Source organism: Nelumbo lutea, chromosome 7 (assembly GCF_056320005.1).
Source record: "Nelumbo lutea isolate HS-2025 chromosome 7, American lotus-T2T, whole genome shotgun sequence".
NCBI lineage: Eukaryota > Viridiplantae > Streptophyta > Magnoliopsida > Proteales > Nelumbonaceae > Nelumbo > Nelumbo lutea.
In genome coordinates, this window is record NC_142690.1 from 3228814 (window position 1) to 3250586 (window position 21773).

Here is a 21773-nt window from a genome sequence, read left to right on the forward strand (position 1 = left end):
CACATTGATTACATAATGAAAGAACCAAAAAAACAAGACTTCATCAGTGTACACTAAGATATAAAATAAGTGACAAATTATTCAAATTTTGAACTTACATGATGGAATATGTAGCATAAACATTCTGGAAGAAATCTAATGTTGGCAGCTTCACCCCAGATCAAAAAGTACAAGGAAACAAACAACAATTTCTTTTCCTTGCTCAGAGCCTCCAAACTGCAAAATAAATATTGTCAATTTCCATTTGATAATAATCATTATGGAACATAGAGAAAATATCATGAACAAACAGAAACATTGAATTTGGCTATGTTGACAAAACTTTTGGAAGAAAATGGGAACTTCTCTCTGGGAACCAAGGAGAGTCAGAAAAGGATCCTCCTATCAAATGGCTATAATGTGCAGCAGAAACAGAGAAGGTGAGATTGGCTTGGGTAGATTAATGTTAAGGAAATATTCTTATAGGGCAAGTGGCTTTGGAGATTTCTTATGGATCCAAATAAGTTCCAGTATGCTGTAAAAAAAATATCCATGGGTACAACCAAATAGATGTGATACAAAACTGGTATAAAGAACATTTTTGGAAAGAAATCCAATCCATCCTTAATAACCTTCACAAATTCGATAGATAGTATCAGGAAGGGGAGATTTAGTCAGATCTTGGACAGACCTTCGTTGGGGAGAATCATTATTGAAACAAAGAATCCCAAGGTTATACTCCTTACCATTATAGACATTCAATCTAGTCTATGTGTTTCCTTTTCAGGGAACTCCTCTTATTGGGATTTTAAATTTAGGAGAGACCTCAAGGATAACAAGGTGTTGGAAGACAATGTTTTTGGAATCACTAGAGAGTCTTCTTTGATCCTAATTGGGGTGGGGGTTATTAAAGAGTATCTAGTAACAATAACCAATGAGGAAGGCTTCATTGGACCACCTCACCTCATATGTGATTTCCTAATTGGGGTGGGGGTTATTAAAGAGTATCTAGTAACAATAACCAACGAGGAAGGCTTCATTGGACCACCTCACCTCATATGTGGTTTCCTTACAAGGCCAGCTATGAAACCACTACATGCTAATTACTGTCCTTTGCGATCAGTATAAAGGATCTTTTTTTTTTTGCTCTTTTTTGGTGCTAGGTGAGCTTTGCTACAGGACAAAGACACTTTTTAGAACTTTTCCCCCAATAAGAAAGAGGGGAAATTTTTTGAAGATGTGCTAGAGAAACTATCATATGGATGATTTGGGAAGCAAGGAATTCCAGGATTTTCTCTAACAAATATCAATCTAGATAATCAAGTTTGGGTTGACAGAAAGCAGAGCCATTCATTAGGTAAAGACAATGGAAGAGTTTTCTTACTTCACTACTGATGATATTCTTCAGGGATGGAAAATGGTGATATTGAAATCTACTACAGGAGAGATAGGAGACAGGCATATCATAACTGGAACCCTCACAACAATGTGCTAAAATTTTGACAACTGTTTCATTAGGTTAGTCAGGCATGGAAGGTGCTTTTAAAAACAATAATTGAAAATTTAAAATGGGATTCTCCGGGCTGATAGGAACTGGAAACTCTGACCCTTGCCATTTAATCCTCAGAGTGTATTTATAGCAACTAGAACTACTGTAAATCCTTACTTTATACATCTTATTATAATAAAACATTACAAAATTTTGATTGGGAGGAGAGGGGAGGGGAAGGAAGAAATGTTTCTTGGATTACATACTTGCTCCACACTGGTTGAATGCACAAGTAGTTACACCATTTGATGTAGTTGTCAAGGGACTTGAGAAATACCCTCTGTACAGCAGCTTCATCAATTTTCTGCACCCAAAAGAATGCATGGAATCGTGACAAACATGTACTAGCATGAAGTCAAAGTACAGCAATTTTCCCATGTAAGAAATATCCAGTTAACTACAAAGCAAGCCACTATTTATTACGTATAGCAGCAATCAATTCAATATTATGAATACAATGGTTAACTGATTTATTAAAAACTTGGCCATCATAAAAGAAAAGTTTTAGGTAACATCTCATCTATACTGTTCACCATAAGTTTTGATCTGTTACTAAAAAGTCTTTACATTGTTGACTTAAAAAGGGATATTATTTATCCACAAGGATATATCAACCACAAAATTAGAGTGAGGTGAACAAAGTGGAGATGCACTAAAGAAGAGTTGTGTGATGAAGTATCTCTTTAAGACTGAAAGAAAAGATCTTCACAAGATCGCAACAATACTAGCAGTACCTTACAGAGCAAAATGTTAGGCAAACAAGACACAATGCATTCATGAAAGAAGCATTTCAGATTTAAAAAAAAAAAAAAGGAAAAAAAAATCCTCATTACAGAACAGAAAATTAAAAACAATGGTGACTTATATTTACTGTTTATAAAGCAGACAAATTTCCTAAACTTTCATTACATATAAAAACATACACACGCAATATTGCAAAATAAACCCAAAAATATAAATTACAAGGTGCATTGAATGTAGTACTCAACTCAACTAAACTCAGCCTTAATCTCAACTATTTGGGATCGGCCACACGAATCCTTCAGACAATGTATTTCTTTGGTCTTCACCTTGCTCTTCTAGAAAATTCTACTTACACCAGCTCACTCTTCACTGATGCAATCATCTGTAATCTATACATATGAATAAACCATCTCAGATGACTTTCCCTCGTTAGTGTCACATGGACATGAGCACAAGAGACAGAAGTTGATACGTGCACAAGAGTCTAACTCAGAAAGATGAGAATATATGGACTCACTGACACATCTATCAAAAAGTATATACTATTAAAATAGTTCATATGTCTTTAACTCTAAGGAGGTACTCACAAGTCTTGGGAAGGAAATGATGAGGGTTAGGTTTGGGTGGTTGCAGATACGATTGCAAAGGAAAGAAGAAAGTGGTTTTGAGAGTCACAGATGATTGAGATGGCTCTGAGAAGCACCAAAGCTCTGATAGCTGAGAGAAAATGACCGTTTCAGGTGAGCAGAGCATTGAAAACCGTGAGAACAAAGAGGTTGGAGCCCGATCGGCAGTCTATTAGTGTGATGTGTTTTGGATCTTTCTTGGTTAACATTCAAACTGAAGAGGTACAATGGAGCACCACAAAGTGAGAAACTCTCTTAGCCCTCTCCAAGGTGACATCGAAATACATAGCTTACAGCATAACCCAGAGCATATGATCCCTCCCCACCCCTTGCTTTGCCAAAGCATCAGCAAAAGTGTTTGCACTCCTTTTTACCCACTGCAACTGAATCTTTGTGCTTTGAGTTAAGCAATTGAACTTCCTTCTTTCCTTGATAAAGTTCCACCAACCAATATCTTCTTTTTGCAGCCAGTTTATAACCAACTTAGCCCCTTCAATAATCAGCCTTCTAATGCTCAGCTCTTTCACTTTTGAATTCCTTTCATCATCGTCATTATTTCTGCCCTCAATGAATCTCCCACACCTATTGATCCCAAGTATAGAGCAAAAATTCTTCCCTCCTCATTCCAGAAAACAGCCCCAATGCCTGAAGGACCTGGCTTCCCCTTACTAGTGCCATCAAATTCGACTTGGCAAACCCACAAGGAGATGTGAACCACATCGGCCTGATAATAGCTTTTGGGAGAGAGGAGTCTGCCACCTCCTTCCACTTCCTATGCAAGTCATTTGTGGAGATGTCATCAAAGGTGCTCAAAGGCTTGACCCACTGGATCATTCTAATTGTGATGGCCTCATTGATTCCTTCTCTACTTCTTTCCTTGTCTGAAAAAAAAAAAATTGATTCCTTTCTTCCCAAATTGTCCAGCATACCGCTGCTCTTGTACACCTTCACAGAATTCCCCCCCCCCCTTCTCTTTTTCCAACTAACAAAAGAAGAATCAAACAAGCCCTATACATTTGGCAGGGGGCTCCACCTGCACCAAAAAAGAGAAAAACCATTCCCGGATGATAGAAACAAAAGGATGGGAGATTTACAAAGGATACACCAATTTGGGGAAAGGCACCAACTTTGTCTCTTTCTTTGGAGATCACACGTGTTGATAAAGATTTTCCAACAAAAACCCCTTACCCTAGGGGGGATAGACTTGTTCCAAACCTCCTTAACTGAAATGGCAACACAGAACTGTCTGCAGATTGGGTCAGGGCCAAAAAGAATGAAGTGCAAGAAAATGAGCCAGATGAAGCAATATACCAACTCCTATTTATCCCAACCATAAACAGACCCAAACTAATCCAAAACTATATTCTTCTCCCCTATTTTAAAAGGCCTTTACTCCTCAATCCAATTCCACCCACCATCAATCTCAGCAACCCAACCCTTCCTTACCTCTCTCAAACTCCAAGAAGGTTTTCCTAGTAAATTCTTCCCCACCCAGAAAAAAGAGACCTATTATCTCACTGACTTGAACCTCAGCTTCAACCATTTATTCCAGTTCGAATTTCTACTCTACCATTCTTGTTAGATCTAGGATCTCATTGTCACAACTCTCTTGTCCCTCTGAACCTTCATCCTCCTTATCTGAATCCTTTATTTCATAATTTATGTCTGATTCCTCTGATTGTCTATCAGCAAGGTCCACCTCCCCCATTATTGGAGTATCTGATTTATCTTGTGTAAAGAGTCCACTTTCTATGAATCAAAAAAAGAGTCCACTTTCCCCTTATTGTGATCATTTTTCACTTTCACCGTTTTCCTCTCATAAATTCTTTTGAATTTATTACTTAGCCCCACCCCACAAAGCCCGTTCTTCAAAAACCTTGGTCACATGTACCAACTGCCCTGGATTTGGATTTTTTTATCTTTTTAGTTTCAGGAATATTTTGTGTTTACCACAGCCATCTATCACTAAACGGTCCTTCAACACAGATTCCACCCAAGTCTCTGCCCTTTTTTTTGAAGATAAATAAAAAACTTTATTAATGAAAAGGCAAAGAGCAGATACAACAGGGTGATAAGAAATCACCCAGCAAAGACAAAACCTGCCCAAAAACAAAGAAACCCCTCAAACAGAAAATCAGCCCTACCAAGTCTAGTACACCCTGAGAAATCCAAATCCAGATACAACTTCAAAAAACCCCAAACAAATATCATGCATACCCTCCCACCAAACACCTCGATCCCCACAAATCCCTAGCGATGAAAAACGCAACTCAATCTTTATCCATTTTCTCTGTGTACCCATAGTCTGAAATGTAGTTCTCACTTCTCATCTGAGAAACTTTCTCTCTTCTTGCTGATCAAAAAAAAATTGTCTTCTTTCCCTTCTTCTTTAGTCCTGTCCCAAATACTCCCAACTTTAACCTGGCAAAAAAAGTTTCCTGCATTAGGAATTTTCCCTTCTACATTAGTAGTTTTCTGTCTTCTAAATCTTCTTACTGCATTTGGAATTTCCCTTCAACATTTTCAAAAAAAGCTTCCTGAATTGAACAGGAACACTTCTTGGTTGGCCCAAGCATTCTTGTTTTTGGTGCATGGGTTTGTAAATGTTATTCTGTTGGTTTGCTTGGGCCACAAAGCCTGTATGCTGCTTGTATATTTTTTCTTTTAATGAATTCCTTTTAATTTTATTAGCAAAAAATAATCTGGAGATCATATCCTAATGTCCATACTCTATAGTATCTCCTTCACCACAAGTTAGGGGGTTTGAAAGGAAACAGAATTGAATAATTTTTTTACTACAAGCAATAGCCTCTAATGAATTTGTGGAGAACAGGAGAAGATGTAAGTAGAATGGCAATTGACTGCTTATAAGTGATAAAATAGGTACTATCTTCACAATTACATGTACAGGGAATACCAGCCTAATCCATACTTCCAAAGACTCCATAGCTAGGTCAGAGAAAGACAAATAAAGCTGACTTAACACATGATAGCTACAGATCCAACAAAATGAGATAATGGACATTGCAAATAAGAAGGTGGAGTAAAATACAGTGACTCTAAAAAGAACCAATTATATTAGTAATGAAGAAACAAATCGCTATACAAGACTCACCGGTTCATTTTCATCAGGAATACCAAGACGAGATTGTTCATTAGCAAGCAAATGAACAATATGTTCACGCTGGTTAGAAACACTGTCTTTCTGTTGCACAGCCAAAAAGATATTTAGTTATTAGGACAGAGGATCCACACCATTAATAAGACATCCATAACAAATCATTAACCACACGACACAGAAAGGAACATTTTGCATGACCGCAAGAAATAAAAACCAAAATGCAAGATTGGACCATGAAAAAAATCAAAACAAAAGTAAATTTGTAGCAGTCAATAGCATTAAAAACAACCAAGCCAACTTCCAATGAAGCAATGATGTATATCCATACATTTATAGATCAAGCAGCAAAAAAAAGTCTGTGGTACTTCCAATACAGTTAAGCATGAATACAAATCAAGGCAATTACCTCAAATTAAATTTCTCTTGGAATGCACAGTCAACCAAATAGAGGACATTCCAAGATAATGTGATTGTATGAGAAAAAACAATAAAAAGGAAACAAAATCCAAAATCCTCCCAAAAACCCATGTAAGATCCATACAAGTGGAGGACCTCACCATTATCTCACTTACTCATATAACTCACCCCATTTCACATTGCAATTGCCTACCAATGATTAGCATATATTTCTAACACAAATGTACAGAAAATATTGGACACGACCATGGATCTAAGTACAAACCTGGAATCCAAAAGCGTACTGAAGAAAATCAAATATATCTGCACTCCTTGTGGATGGAATAGAAAAATCACCAGGCAACTTTGGTAGGCCCCTAAAGTATCTTAAAGCTGACACTGCAGCTTGTACCTGACAATAAATTCAGAAAGTCAAAGAGTAATGCCAGCAAAGAATTAGAAACCTGGAGCCTAATAATATAAAACTATTTTACCTCAGGTAATGACACAACTGCATTTGTCATGGTTGGAACATCCAGAGGTATAATGTTATAAGCAATTAGGTCCTCTGTCATTGCTGCATCAGATTCCATGACTCGTTTCAGCTGCAAAGAAACAAATCGAATGAGTTGAAGCAAGAATTTGCACAACCAATCCATGCCTTCTCTTGTTCTTCCATTTTACCAATAACAAAAAGAAATTAATAATATACCTGATATACAAGTAAAGAGAACAATAAATCCTCAGAGCATAAAAGTATAGAAATTTGTGCAAAAAATTTAAAAAAATAGTCAATAACCCATAAATAGGAGAGACAAAGAAATTAAACAATACTGTAGTAGATGAGGAAGAAATAAAAGGAAACTTAAGTCTACACCATGCAAACAGCCAACAACTCAAAACTCCAGCCTTAATGATGAAAAAGGTTTTAGAAAGACCAGAAATCCCACCTCTTCAGGAATCAACCTTTCTGCATCTTCAGGAGAGACCTCCTTTGTAAGCTCTTCCAATACCGTTCCCAAAACCTTTAAAGTTGCAAAAACTTTCTTCCTCTTCAGAGTTTTACGCTCCAGCCTAATATTTGATAACAAAAAGTACAGAATACTTAGCATGAAAAATAGGGAGAAAAAAACAGTAGCCACAAATGAGTAACCACACAAAAACACTTTTCAATTGGTAACCACACAAACATTTGCATGACCCTACATATAAATATATCTGAATACCTAAAAGGTAAAACATGTAAAGGGTAGAAAGAATGAAGAGAAAATTATTTTACTATACTCAGGATTGGCAGTATGTAGATGTCTCCAACAACTGAAATGCAACTAAATAACTAGTTTATGCAACTCTTGGTTTTCTTCACCCTACAGCCAAAGATGCATGAAAAGGCACCCAACTTTCTTCCAGTATACATTTTATGGGCCCCACCATGTTTGCAAGGATAAGGTATCAAAAGTTACATAAACTCTGTGTAAACTAGGATTATTGAAACAGTTTTTATGCCCACAAACAACACCTAGTGAATAACTGAATATTTCATTTGTCAGAAATACAATGAGCAATATAACAGGAGATGAGAGAGAAAATGTAGCAAGACAAAATATAGAATTAGGGATGACAATGGATCGGGTTAAATGGTAAACCTGCTTTGACCTGACACTGTCAGATCAGGTTCAGGTCAGCCGTGATTGGGTGTCAGGTCAAATGAACTGAACCTTACCCATTGGGCATTACTAAGCCATAGATTCCTTTCTTTTTCCATATTGTTGTGTGTGTTGTAATGTTGTTGCTTTACATATTTTGGTGATGGTGTTTTATGTAAATCTCTGTTCTCGTTAGGAGAAGACATGAAATTATTTTTCTTTCCTAGATTTCATGAATACAAAACTGATGGCAGACATCTACAATGAAACATAGTAACATTGAAAATTTGAAAATATCCACTAAAAATAGGACGAAAGGCATGACAAAGGTTAAAAGAGATCAACAAAAGAAACACATTGAGTGGGGTGGGGTGGGGTGGGCAAGAGGAGGGAAGGGTAGAAATGGAAATAAAGAAGATTTATCTAAATTATTGCTTTCAAATTGTTTTCCAGTGAAGAGACATACTCTCCAAGGTTACCACTGAAAGGACCCGACTCTCTTAGTTTCATTTCATCCTCACGCAACTCATCCACCTTATGTTTCTCCCTGTATTGTTTGTAGAAATCCTGTAAGCGAGCAATGTCCTGACTCCTATCTATGCCACCACCCTCCTTCTTTGCAAGCTTTTGCTGAAATTTCACCCAAGAAAGCCAATGTTACAGAAAAAGAGACAAAATAATTTTTTAAACACCCATAACAGATAGCAGATCAAAAAAAATACCCATAACAGATAAACAAAAAGCAGTGAAATCAGGGCACTGACTAGGCAACACCTAAATTTTCATACTCCCTTCATACCTCTTAATATATGCCTCATTTTATGTCTTAACCTTTCATTTCCCCATAAATATGATATTCAAGATTACCAGCCAAAAATTTAGTTCTTTAATTTACATATCACCTAAGCGCTGCCTAGGCAGTCCAAAACTCCTAGATTGCCTAGTCGCTTGGCTACACTGACAAAAAGGTTAGAGCTCCAACCCTACTCTACTCCAAAACATAGTGAAGGATAATATTGTCGGAAGTAATTCAAATAGATCTGCTGAAATATATTCATCAGATCAAAGAAAATATGTTCAGCAGCCATAGGGTACAAAACCAAACATTCCACTTGCAAGTTGCAAAAGCAAAAACATACCCTGATAACAGACATTAAACCAGTCTTGAACTGTAACACCCCTCTGCCCTCACTGTTAGGGTCCAAATTTTGTGCCAACGAGTATGCATGCTCACACACTGCACCAAACAGAACAGCAGAACAAGAAATTAAGGAGTGATCAAATGACTTAAATAAAAGCAAACCACACTAAATTAGAATTTGCTGTTAAATTTAGTAGTTGCTTCAACAGCACTACCTATAATTATAAACAAATTTAATTATCAAAAAAAAATTAAAAACAAAATTTAAGTCTTTAACCTTTATTAATTCCATCTTTTTGTGGTAGTAAATAAAAAATAAAATTTATTAAGAAAGAGAAGAACAGATTACAATAAATGTTAAGGAATCACCCACAATAAAGGGGAGATAAAAAGCAGAACCAACACCCATCCTCCCCCTCTAAACTCCAAACATGAAATTCCAAAAGCCAAACCTGGACTAAACCCCAAAGTCCACAGAAAAACCCAAAGATTACAAACAAAATTAAGACTAACCCTCTAACTCAACAAACCTACTGCCTGTCCACCCAATCCTCAAAACCAAACCACCAAACCTGAATAAAGCCTTACACCCAAAGAACAAAACCAACTTACAGCTGCATAACAATTTTGCCCAATTACTCAGCCTCTCCAATGACTGAAGCAGGAACCACTTTATTAATTACATCTATTGCTAGTAGCTACAATGTCACTATGACGCAAAAGTTTTCAGACAACATAAACTAATATAAACTCAAGGAACTATAGAGTTTACACATCAAAAGAATAAATAAATAAATAAATAAATAAATATATATATATATATATATATATATATATCTGTGTGTGTAAGAACTACTTTAATTATCCAAAAAAAAAAAAAAAGAACTACTGGTCCAAGGGCCACTGCTATTAGGGCACAGAAAGGTGAATGACCACAATCCTAATCTTTTTTATCAATAACCACAATCCTAATCTTTTTTAAACATAAAAGATTTTCTGTGGCCAAAGTAGAGCAAAATCCACCTAAGTACTATGATCCATTAACAGATAATGCCTTCCATTACTTGGTTTATCCATGGACTATGGGTAAGAAAAGATTCAATCCACATGTTCAACAGCCTTTCACATTTCTCTGAGGGTCAACTTGCCTGTTATTTTGGCATGGTTAAGATCTTAAGGGGGTCCAAAATGGTATTGCTTGAAATTTAACACTTAGGCATGGTTTCAAATGTCGCTAATGTCGCCCGACATATGTCAATGTCGAGGCTCACCGACATGAAAATGGATGGTAATATAAAAATTACATTATGTCGGTCGGCATTTCCTATATTTCGGAAATGTCGACCAAATCGGTCCAAATAACCAAAAAAAATACAGTTTTTCCTATTATGTCAACTAATGTACATTAAAAATATAATATATTAGTATATTATAATAATACAATACAGTATATTAATATAGATTATTCCATTAATATTTCTATTTGTTATTTCAAATAAAATATTTATAAAAAGAATTAACAAAATATAAAAACAAAAGAATAAATTAATTACTTTATAATATAAAACATAAAATATTTTTCAAGTAATAAAATATTAACTAGTTAGTATTTTTTAAAATATTTATTAAAATCAGAAAATTTTTATTAAATTTTATAATAAACCATATTCTACATTTAATATAAAAAATCAGAATAAATTTAATAAATTTTATACTAAATCATAATTTATTATAAATTTAGTATTAAAAATCATAATAAATTCATTACGTTTTATAAGAAATCAGAATTTATCATAATCTTAATACTACAAAAAGGGAATCAGTTTATTAAATTTATAATAAAACATAATGTATTATAACTTTAATAATTAAAAATCAGAATAAATGTATTTCTATTTACTAGTGTGAAATAAATATATTAGAATTTATAATAAATCAGAACTAAAAGTAAGAAAAGAAAATATTATATAACCTTGTAAAAACATCAAAATGCATAATAAATCAGTAAATCGCCATTTACTAATTTGTTATTGATCTTAGTTTCTTAGCTTTATATAAAGGTTGGGAATAAGATAATAGTCTAGAAATATGTATTAATGCTTCTTTTATCATTTCACGAAATATCTTTGCATATTTCCACATATTTCATAATATTTCCACAATGTCTCTAATTTTTACAATATTTCCCCTCGATATTTCCGACATATGTCCCATATTCTGGTAAGCGACATTTCCATCGACATCGACATTTTAAACCTTGCACTTAGGCTACCTATTACTTGTTGTGTGACAACAACAATAGTGGTTTAACAGTTTGAGGGACTTGAAAACCTTAGTTAACACTTTCCAATGGATCTCAAAGCTAAAAGTCAATTGAGGAAAGAGTTTTGTGGCAGGAATTAACATGGAAGAAGTTGACATACAAACCTTGGATGAAATACTAGGTGGAGAGTTTCTGGAAACAAATTGTAGAGAGATTTACCAAAAAGTTGGTCATGTGAAAGAGGAATCACATCTCCATGGGGGGAAGAATCACTTCCGTTAAATCCACATTAGCAAATTTTCCGACTTACTTCTTGTCTACTTTTAGGATCCCGGCAAAAATAGCAAGACAGATAGAAAAAAATAATAAGGGACTTCTTATGAGCCAAGAGAGGAAGATAGATTGTGGCATAACGTCATTGGAAGCATTCATGGTGTAGTAGACAATGGTTGGGATGCAAAACTAGCTTCTGATGCAACTTCAAACTACCCTTGGAAAGCAATTTTTGAGGTATTGCCTACCTTTCTTAAATTCATTTGTCTTGATGTTGGGTGTGGAAACAAGGTTTCATTCTAGGAAGACCTTTGGCTTGGGGACCAAACCCTTAAATCGCAGTTTCCTAAACCCTACTCCTTGTCAAACCTTAAGGTTGAACCTATTGTCAGGTTTAGTGTTTTTCAGAACTTGAGTTAAATTGGGACCTTGGATTCAAAAGGGGTTTGAGAGATGATGAATTTTGATTCCCTCCTCCTACATTCAAATTTGGAGAATGTTTTCTTGGACCAAAATGCCTCTGATAATAGAATCTGGCATCCAGCCCTAGTGGCTTGTTTTTTTGTGCCTCATTTCTTAACATGCTTACCCATTCTGGAAATTTGGGGGTGAACTTCCCTATGAGATAAATTTGCTGCAAACCAATCCCTTCCAAAGTACAGGCTCTTTGTTCAGAAGTGTTCCTTGGGAAGGTAAAAACCTGTGATGTGCTACAGAAAAGAAGGCCAAACAAATGCTTATCTCCTCATGTGTGTGTACTATGTAAGGCTTCTAATGAGACCCTCTCTCACTTACTAATCTCCTATTATTTTGTTTCTTATATTTGGAAATACAAATAAAAATAAAAATAATCCCATGGTTTTTTCAATAATCCCTCTCTCACTTACTAATGCCTATCTCCTCATGGTTTTTTCAATAAAATAGAAACAACCCCAAATAGGTTCCAAGTTTTGACTAGATATTGTAAATAGTCCATGATTTCTCTGATGCAATGTTCCCTACTTCCATTAGCTAGTCTCTTTGACATGATGCTGTGTGCAAGCCAAAGAAGATGAATAAAGAATTTAATACTACAAGGACATCAAATAAATCTTCAAAAATCTTCAGTTCCTAAAAGAAGCTAGGTCTAATTCATTTGATTGACTTTGGCAAAACGGTGCCATATTATACTTTTTGAGTATTATCTGGTCACCTTTATGTCACAATGGCACTCATTGTCGATAGCACAATGGTAGGGAAGAAGTGGTAATACAAATTGTAACTTTGATTGCATTTCTACAGAATTGCATCGTAAAAGCAACTTGAACCTGCCGATGACCATGCATTCTTTGGACCTGAATAAACTAAGTCGAATGTGTAGCCCAACTTCCCAAGGAAAAACTAAAAGTAACAAACATAAATGCATGCACTAAACATAGTACCAGAAAATAGTTTACTCTTTCTCCTTTTTTCTTCTTTCTTTCTTTTTTCTTTTTTATTTTTCTTTTACTTTTTTTTTTTGGGGGGGGGGGGGGCGGCTTGGGAAGAAGAGGATCATTATGAACTCACGGATTCTAGAGATATTGGGATCTTCATCTTGAATTTCATCTGCGGCTCTTAATATTGCATCTATATTCCTGCTGTTCTCAAGAGAAGATGGAACATTGCCGGCAATTCCGCTAACCGGCTGCCCAAATGCATCAGCCCCAAGGCGACCCCTCCTTAGTGCTGCGTCCACCAACCGTTCCCAAAGCTCTTCTACTTGAGGCATTTTCTAAATGAAAGCAAAACATATAAACCCGTATTAAGAGAGGTATAGAATGAGCAATGATTTTACCAGTATAAACCCAAGCTGAAGGAGATGGGAGTTAAACAATGATTTTACCAGTATAGCCTTAATAGACACCTTAAGAAATTAAGCTTTCAAATGAACAAAAAGAAGCAATTTTGCACACTCCGCTGATAAGATAAATCAGAAGAAAAACTTCAAAACAAATAAAAAAAAAAAACAAAATATGGATCTGAAGCCTGTTATGATAGAAAATGGTAAGAGGAAATTCATCAAAAAAATGGTTGGGGCGGAAGATAACATAACACCTGTGAGCGCAAAACAAAAGTAAATCCACCACAAGTAACAGAACGGTTGATGTATTCAAAGCTTTGGCGTATACATTCACCAAAACAAAGCAAAAGGTGCAAACAAGATGAGGTTCGAGTTCTGAAGCAAGACCATAAACCTCTAAGCTCGTAAGGTCCAAGTCGAACTTATATTCTACCGAATGAGGACGAGTTCGTACACGAAAAGGAGATCAGACAGCTCTAGCAGGTTCAACAGATAGAAATTTCAATAAAAAAACAAAATAAAGGAAAATTACCAGAAGCAAAGAAATGAAACGAGTTTATCTCTATCAAGCAGTTCTGTTGAAACTCGAGAGGATTAGAGAAATCACGATGTCTAAGCCGTCCCGAGAGCTTGACATCAGAATATCAGCACGATGAGGCTGAAAACTGAAAAGGGGTTTCAACTTTCACGACGCGGAAAAGGAAGAAGAGTGTTGAATCTGCTGACTGTTTACCGACTACTGCCGGTTCTTGCAAGGCAGTAACGTAAACATGGGTAGTTTTTTAATGAAATTTCATGGGGTGGGGTTTTTGGATATTATGGGTTGATTGGTAGGGTTAGATTGGCCCGAGTAGGCCCGGATTGGACAGATCTAGAAAGGGTTTGATTTGGTTAATTTAGGGCTTCGAAATCGAATTTTTGTGCGATGAAGGGACAAACAAAGACAGTTTTCGGTGAAATTTCATGGGATAGGATTTTTGGATAATCTGAGGTGACTTTAAGGTTATATTAAGCCAATTGGGCCCGGGTCGGGCAGATTTGGAATCCAATCAATTTGGAGTCTCGAAACATAATCTTTGTGTGATCAAGGGTAAATGGAGGTGTTTGGGGCTGAAATTTTATAGGTGGGTATTTGGGGGTGTCTGGGATGTGATGACGAGGTCTCATCGGTCCCAGAAAGTCAAGATCGTAGGACTTGGGTCAATGGGATGTTTTAGAGCGGAATCTTGGTTTGATGGAAGGGTAAATAGGGAAATTTGGGGTTGAAAATTCGTGGGCAGGTGTTTTGGTGTGTCTGGAATCTAGTGGTGTGGCTTGATTGGTCCAGGTGTGTAAAATCAAGGTAATCTGGGTTCTTAATGTTTAGGCTAATGAGAGAAGTCGAAATTGAATTTTCGTTTGATGAGAGGATAAACGGGGGAATCTTGAGTTGAAATTTTATAAATAGGTGTTTTTGAAGGTCATAGGCCTGGCGTTAGTGTCTAATCTAATGGTTAAGGTGTAAATGAGGGTCGACCGAGGTCATCGGATAGGTATCAAGCAGGTTTAACACTGGATTTGAGGGCTTTTGGGGTGACTTTTGGATTTTTAGGGTTTTTGGGTGTTTTAGAGAGGTTAAAAGGGTCTGATTGGGTGGTTGAGGTGAATTAGAGACTCGAACGACGACAGACCAAGCAAAAATCAGGTGCTAACATATTGTATAATTTCTATTGCCTTTGCATCTATTCCAACTCATGAAGAACCTTTTTAGGAATTTAAGTTGGTGACATTGTGTACACTAGTAAAGCCTAAGCTATTGCTTTTATTTTATCATTGTGGTCCTTCCAGCTTTACAAATAATGTAGGAGTGAAGATGCATTATGCTATGAATTCATACAAGTAAGATGAAAACTCCATTCCTCTTAGGGTATCAATTACGAAACTCTTAATCAATCATGAGCATTTGACAGATCTATCTTGATGGCAATCCACCCTTCCCCTTTCTTGTGTCTCTTCATTTTGTGAATGAGCTCTTGATCCAGTACTCTGTATTTATGTTATCAATACTTTGTCGATCCTTAATAAAAGCTGCTTGATTTTTAATACTAAACTCAGTATTATATTATGGAATTTTATCACCAAGCACTAAGCTAAGATTTTGTAGTTTGTACAACACATTGCAACAACAGGTCTAAATTGTCCTACAGATTATGCATTCATTTGTTTTTGGATATAAAATATGTTGGTGCATTTCGATCCCTTGGGAAACTGGCCTGATGTAAACACTTGTAAGATTAACTCATAAAAAATGGAAAAAATCCGTCTGGTCCAAGTGATGAGTGGGGGGTTTCATGTCCTTGACAACTTCCCAAACTTTCTCAAAAGTTGGTGGAGTTAAGAAAATCCGTTTTTGCTCTTATGATATTTGTGGTAAAGGCAAGGAGTTGATGCCAATCATTGCTGAGGGTACCTCTTCACCCCCAATGTGTTCAACTAACTCTATGAAAGCTTTAGGTTCTTCCTCTATGTTAAGGGATGTCCCATTTAAACCTTTAGTCTCCTCGGTCGTAGTAGTTCATTCTTCTCCTCTGATTTATCATTTGATGAAATTACATTATATTTTAATCCCCTTCTTTCAACCAAATTTCTCTTGATTTCAGCCTCTACAGTTGTTCTTCCCTTAACAATCATTGATTATGTTCCCTTTGCAACTTATTTAAAGTTTCATAGTTCATAGGGTATAGGTTGGAAGTTTCAATTTTTTTTCCCATTTCAAATTCTAAATGATGAAGTATTTCTTGTGTGAAGCCAAAGTTTTTTTATGCCTTAAATTTTCTTTTATATATATAGATTGCTTCATGTGTTGCATTCATTGTAGCTTTCTCTTCCCAAGCTTTCCTAATAATTTGCTCACATTGTTGATGCTTAGTCCATAGTGTCCTTCGGGAACCTCTGAAGCCACATTTGAGAAGCCAAGCATCTATCCAACTTTTCACGGACTCTATGTGATCTTAATTGAATGTTGGATTAAGTATAATAACCTTGGCTGTGAAAATATTGTCTCCAGTGATCATTTTGACACTGATTCTATCATTTCTAAAAGTTTCTACAATGTGTTTTGCTCCTGGCTGACATGGGTCCTTTAGGCCCACTAAGGCCCCAAAAATGTCTAGCCATCTTCTGTTACTATTAGATTTTAAGGAGAAGTACAGATTTGCCCAATGCAGATTTCTGATTTTCACTGCAGAGCTATAAACATTTAAAAGATCAATAACCCACATTCTATGCACCAATGCCCGCCTGTGAACTGACATCAATTCCGAACTGGCTCCTATCCCAACAGCACCTTGAGCCTACAAATTCTGACCCTGGGCTGAACCGTCATTCTCCCTAGATTTTATCTCCTCCTCTGTGATTTATTTGTGGGAATTAAAAAGCAATGCAGCTGAGGCTTTTAGCTGCCATGACTTTGAATGTTTTTCTTGATTTTCATAATTTGATCTTCATCCAAGTCTTTTTATAGCGCATGTATGCTCATAATAATTTGAACACATTGATAATATCATCTCAGCCGCTTCCTTCCAATAAGCATGGATTGTCTCCTCGTCCTTCTTCTTCATTGAAATGTCACTTTGTTTCTTTTCAAAATTAAAGGCTTCAACACGGATAACGATACAAGTCTTCTATAATTCCTCCATATCCATGCCCAATTCTAACATGGTCCATGACAGAAGAGCTCTCTCAGTTAGACTTCCTGCAGAAAACTCAGGTGGTGCTTCTACAATACTGGGTTTATATATGCCACCAGTGGTGTTCAACCCAACTCCTTGATAGAGTAATTCAAGTATGGTTGAAGCAAAACTAGAGGAGGCATAATTCCTCATGGCTACTAAGCCAACCCAAAACTCAATTATAGTCATTTGGTTCATAGTGAATGTGTCTGTTTTATCAGTGCAGATGGTGGTGGCCGACCCATTGTCTCACAAGCCGAGAGTTTCACACCGGCATGGCCTGATAAAAAATCATTATTTTCATAGAATAAGCAAGAGTCAATATGACGGCCAATGGCAAACCTTTTGGAATTGCCACCATTACAATGGTAATAACGTCAACAATGATACGCAACATTGCGTTCATATATAACATCATTAAATTTTGTCTTGCTACCATTGAACTGATAAACTCATGATTAACAGAGCTCATCATCTCACCCCATGATGTATTCATGCCAACAGAAGTGATGACCATGCGGCCATATCCATCTGCTACCTTGGTACCAAAGAGCAAGAACGGGTTTTTACTGCCATCTAAATCAACATATAATCACTCTCTCTAGCCATGCTTGACTCGTCTATCTGCAATGAATGGTCAGCCAAGAACAAACCATATGCTGGAATTTGATCACCAATCTTTAGACGACACACCACATCTCCCACAACAACGTCAAAGATGGAGATATGTTGCCTCCGGCCGTCTCTTATGACATTAACCTTTATGTCGTTGCTAATGCTCGACAACTTCTCGAATTGTCTTGAATTCCTGAAATTACTTGTGGTATAAGCAACAACTGTTTGGTTTTACGGACTCAGATTTCGCTGGGTGCCCTGACGGTAAGCATCGACATAAGGATATGCAATTCTGATTGAGGAAGGAGCGGTGTCGTGGAAAAGTACCAAGCAAAAACTTAGAGCATCTTCCACGATGAAAGCAGAATTCATAGGATGTCATGATGCCACGACTCATGCAATTTGGTTGAAGAATTTTATATAGGACTCGGTGCCTTAGTGCTCAACTATGAATAAACCGATAAACTTGTTCAGCGATAATTCTCAGGCTGTATTCTTTTCAAAGGACAACAAGAGTAGTAGTCAAAGTAAATATATTGATTTAAAGTACTTAGCAGTGAGGGACAAAGTGTAAGAACGGAAAATTATAATCAAGCATATAAGAACTAAACTTATGATTGTGAGTTCGATGACTAAGGGGTTATCTCCTAATGTGTTTATGAGCCATGTTAAAAACATGGGAATTATCAATTCTTTGACAGACTCAACATGATGACACGTGCCAATAATTGAATCTCCCATTCTTGTAGTCCCGCAATTGTCTAATGCATGCATATTATTATAGACAGGCACAAGAACATAGCTAGAACCGATATACATATATAATCCATTACACTGAGGGTTACAAGTGTAATCGCCATGATGCATGGATGGAAACTCCACTTTTAGGAGAGACTGCCATGATATGAGTTTACATAAGTAATTACTTAAGTGTGTTTGAGAATCACCATGAGCTCTAATCAAGCTGCATCCTTCGTTGTTGACCATACTTGGGCCAAGTGAGAGATTGTTAGAGTGTGGGGCTCATAAATTCTTGGCCCATCATTGTGGTCATGGGGGTTCTTTATAAAAACTTTCATTTGGTTTAAGTGAAAACCATAAGACCTTAAAATCTCTCACCCACTTATCTTTATCCTATTTTTAAATTTAAAGTTAGATTTAGGTAGACGAAGATAAGTGGAGAGTGGTTGAACTAGTAGGAGAGGTGGTTGATTCTTATAAGTTGTTATAGTAGGAGTTCCTTAATGGGGAGAACTACCTACTAAATAGGTGGATAAGGTCTTTCTTTTTAGTTATCTTCTAATAGAAAATACCCCCTATTTGTTTTACTCTTACCCATCGAATCATTATTGGAAAAAATGAGAGAAGATAGTGAGAGAATGAGAATTAACTCTATCCTCTCTAGTTTAGTACTAGAGTATGCAAAAGGCTTCATTGAGAAATACAAGAAATTTTTGCAAAATAATGCAAACCATCAGCTCATGTTAAAAAATCCATAAAGAGAAAAGTGTAGTTTACAAATACAAACAAGAAGTTGGACTGAAAAACTGATCAACCTAATTTTGGAAATATTTTGCTTGACTTGAAATCAAAAGCAAGAAGAGGATGTCCATGGCAATGGGCTCTCATGTATCATTTAGTTTATTTATTTTTTATTCTATTTGTTGATATTCAGTCAACCAATAACAACTATAAGGACAACGGGAAAGATACTCCCACCATCGTACCATCCCTATTTCAGCCCCTGTTCTTTGATGCCAAACCCAAGCGATAGTGTGGCACAACTCAACAGAATAATAATTGTGCTATCTTTCAAAGCTAACCTTGGTTTTCAAAATTGGTTTGGATGGTCTGATCGGAAAAATCGGGATGATTGGTTCCATTTTACCCCAGAACCATTATTTCCCAAAAATCGTTGATTTGGTCAACAAAGTGCTGACTTGTGTGGTTGAACTGTTCAACATTTTGGCCGTTTTTTATTTTTTTTGTCAGAATGGGCCGTTTGTTCAATTCAAACGATTGGACCATTTGACTTGGGAACCAGACCCTTAACTGGTTCGGTTTTAAGAACCTTGAAGCTAACAATACATAATGAAGCAAACCTTTCATAAGTGGCTTGTTGTATGTAGGGGTGTAAGCAGATCGAATTTGAATCAGATCAGGCAATATCCGAATTTGAATCCAATTAGAAAATCTGATATCCGAAATCGATTCGATCTCCGACGAATATTGAAAATTAATATCCGAATTCAAATCCAATTAAATATTCAAAATTTTTATTTGAATTCGATTAATTAACTATTTTAGATAATTAATAAATGTATAAAATAAATATTTTATTGATATAAAGTATATAAATATATAAATTATTTATATAACTTAATTATTATATATAAATTATATAAAATACCTTATATATTGTATATAAGAATTAAATACTCAATCGAATTCAGATATTTATCGAATCGAATCATGTCATTCAAATTCGAATCCGATTAACTATTTGGTAAGAATAGAATATCCGAATTTGACCGATCAGATATTCGAATGATCTAAATTCAATTCGATTATATTGAATATCGAATTTAAAATCGGATTTTTGAATACCGTTGACACCCTATTTGTGTTGGAACTGTAGACTCCATGTCGGAGGGCGACATCTTTTGATTTGCATCACCACGGATTCCAATCTCCATGTTACTATGAAGAGTAGTGGTTATTGATTCAACTCCTCCAAACCGTGTTAGATGGCTCAAGTCTCCTTATTCTTTACAATCTGGATGAGGATTCTCTGATCAATATTGAACAAACTTGAAATGAAATCAATTGTGGAGTATGATAGGAAGCGTGTGAATGTGTGATTCTAATGAGAAGTCCTCCGTTCTTGCCATCTCTTTGGCAAGAGAAACCAGAACCCGCGAGGAATAGATAGCAACATACGCGAAGCGCCATCTTTTGTGTGGTTTTCTTAAAGGGTCTTTTGCACGTTAAGGGGAACAAATCCATGTTCTTCTTGTGCATTGTAAATGGTCATGGTCATGGTTTCAAGGAATTTAATGAACACATAGCTTCAACAGGTAGGAACAAAACTTTTTTTTTTCGGTATTGATGCAGGAAGAAAATCAGACAGTACTTTCTTTCTTTTTTTCCCCAAAAAACCAGAAAGCACTAAAATTCATTTATTTGAGCATCATTAGTACACTGGCTGCCACTGTTTTCATCTACTATTATATAATATTTATATGCATTATAGGCTAGTTCATGAGAAGAAGAGTTTAGATTTCTACATATATAATAGATAACTATAGAGTAGCAAAAAGGATAGAGTGGTTTCCTTCATCGCCTTAATTAACATCCCAGCTTACATATGCTTCATGCTTGCAACAATCTACTACCTCAGAGCAGTTAGAAAATACTACTAGAGTTCTGATTCTTCTTCTGCTTGCTATCCTCAAACCGTCATGGAGAGCCCACCATTCTGCCTGAAGACTTCCAGTTGCTTGAACTCTTTGGCTAGCTATCAACATAGTACAATTATTTTTCAGTATCACTACTCCTGTAGCTGTCATATCTGTAACTGGAGAATATGAGCCATCAACATATACTACATAATTATTTGTAGACTGAATAAGATCCAGGTTGAGTTTGGACTGCATCTTGGTTTCCATGTTTGTTCTCCACAAGTACGAGTAGGCTCTATCAAGGAGCTGTCTTGGGTGAAGGACCTCTTGGTTATGTATTTTTGCATTTTTCATGTCCCATATTTAATCTAGAAGGATAAGGAATAAGACCCCAATTTCATTGTAAACCATTTAGTTACAAATAAGCTCAGTTGCATGTCCTGTAGCTCCTTAGGGTTTGTACCAATTTGTGCTATGGTCCAAATTG

The 21773-nt window shown here is 36.1% G+C and overlaps 1 protein-coding gene and 1 pseudogene across 1 annotated transcript in view; both read right to left on the reverse strand.

Annotated features, from left to right (window-relative positions):
• The window catches only part of GSL10 (glucan synthase-like 10), a 123321-nt gene extending 109007 nt beyond the window's left edge, over positions 1 to 14314 (reverse strand). Inside the window, exons 1-10 of the mRNA XM_088954511.1 lie at positions 14093 to 14314; positions 13287 to 13491; positions 9201 to 9298; positions 8528 to 8691; positions 7366 to 7489; positions 6910 to 7020; positions 6702 to 6827; positions 6014 to 6103; positions 1735 to 1832; positions 99 to 216 (exon numbers count right to left, since the gene is read on the reverse strand). Of these exons, the coding sequence (XP_088810637.1) occupies positions 99 to 216; positions 1735 to 1832; positions 6014 to 6103; positions 6702 to 6827; positions 6910 to 7020; positions 7366 to 7489; positions 8528 to 8691; positions 9201 to 9298; positions 13287 to 13488 (1131 nt within the window). The 5' untranslated portion in view covers positions 13489 to 13491; positions 14093 to 14314. The remainder of the gene's footprint in view (positions 1 to 98; positions 217 to 1734; positions 1833 to 6013; positions 6104 to 6701; positions 6828 to 6909; positions 7021 to 7365; positions 7490 to 8527; positions 8692 to 9200; positions 9299 to 13286; positions 13492 to 14092) is intronic.
• A 2728-nt stretch (positions 14315 to 17042) lies between these two features.
• On the reverse strand, positions 17043 to 21553 carry LOC148844662 (calcium-transporting ATPase 12, plasma membrane-type-like; annotated as a pseudogene).
• Positions 21554 to 21773: the final 220 nt, after the last annotated feature.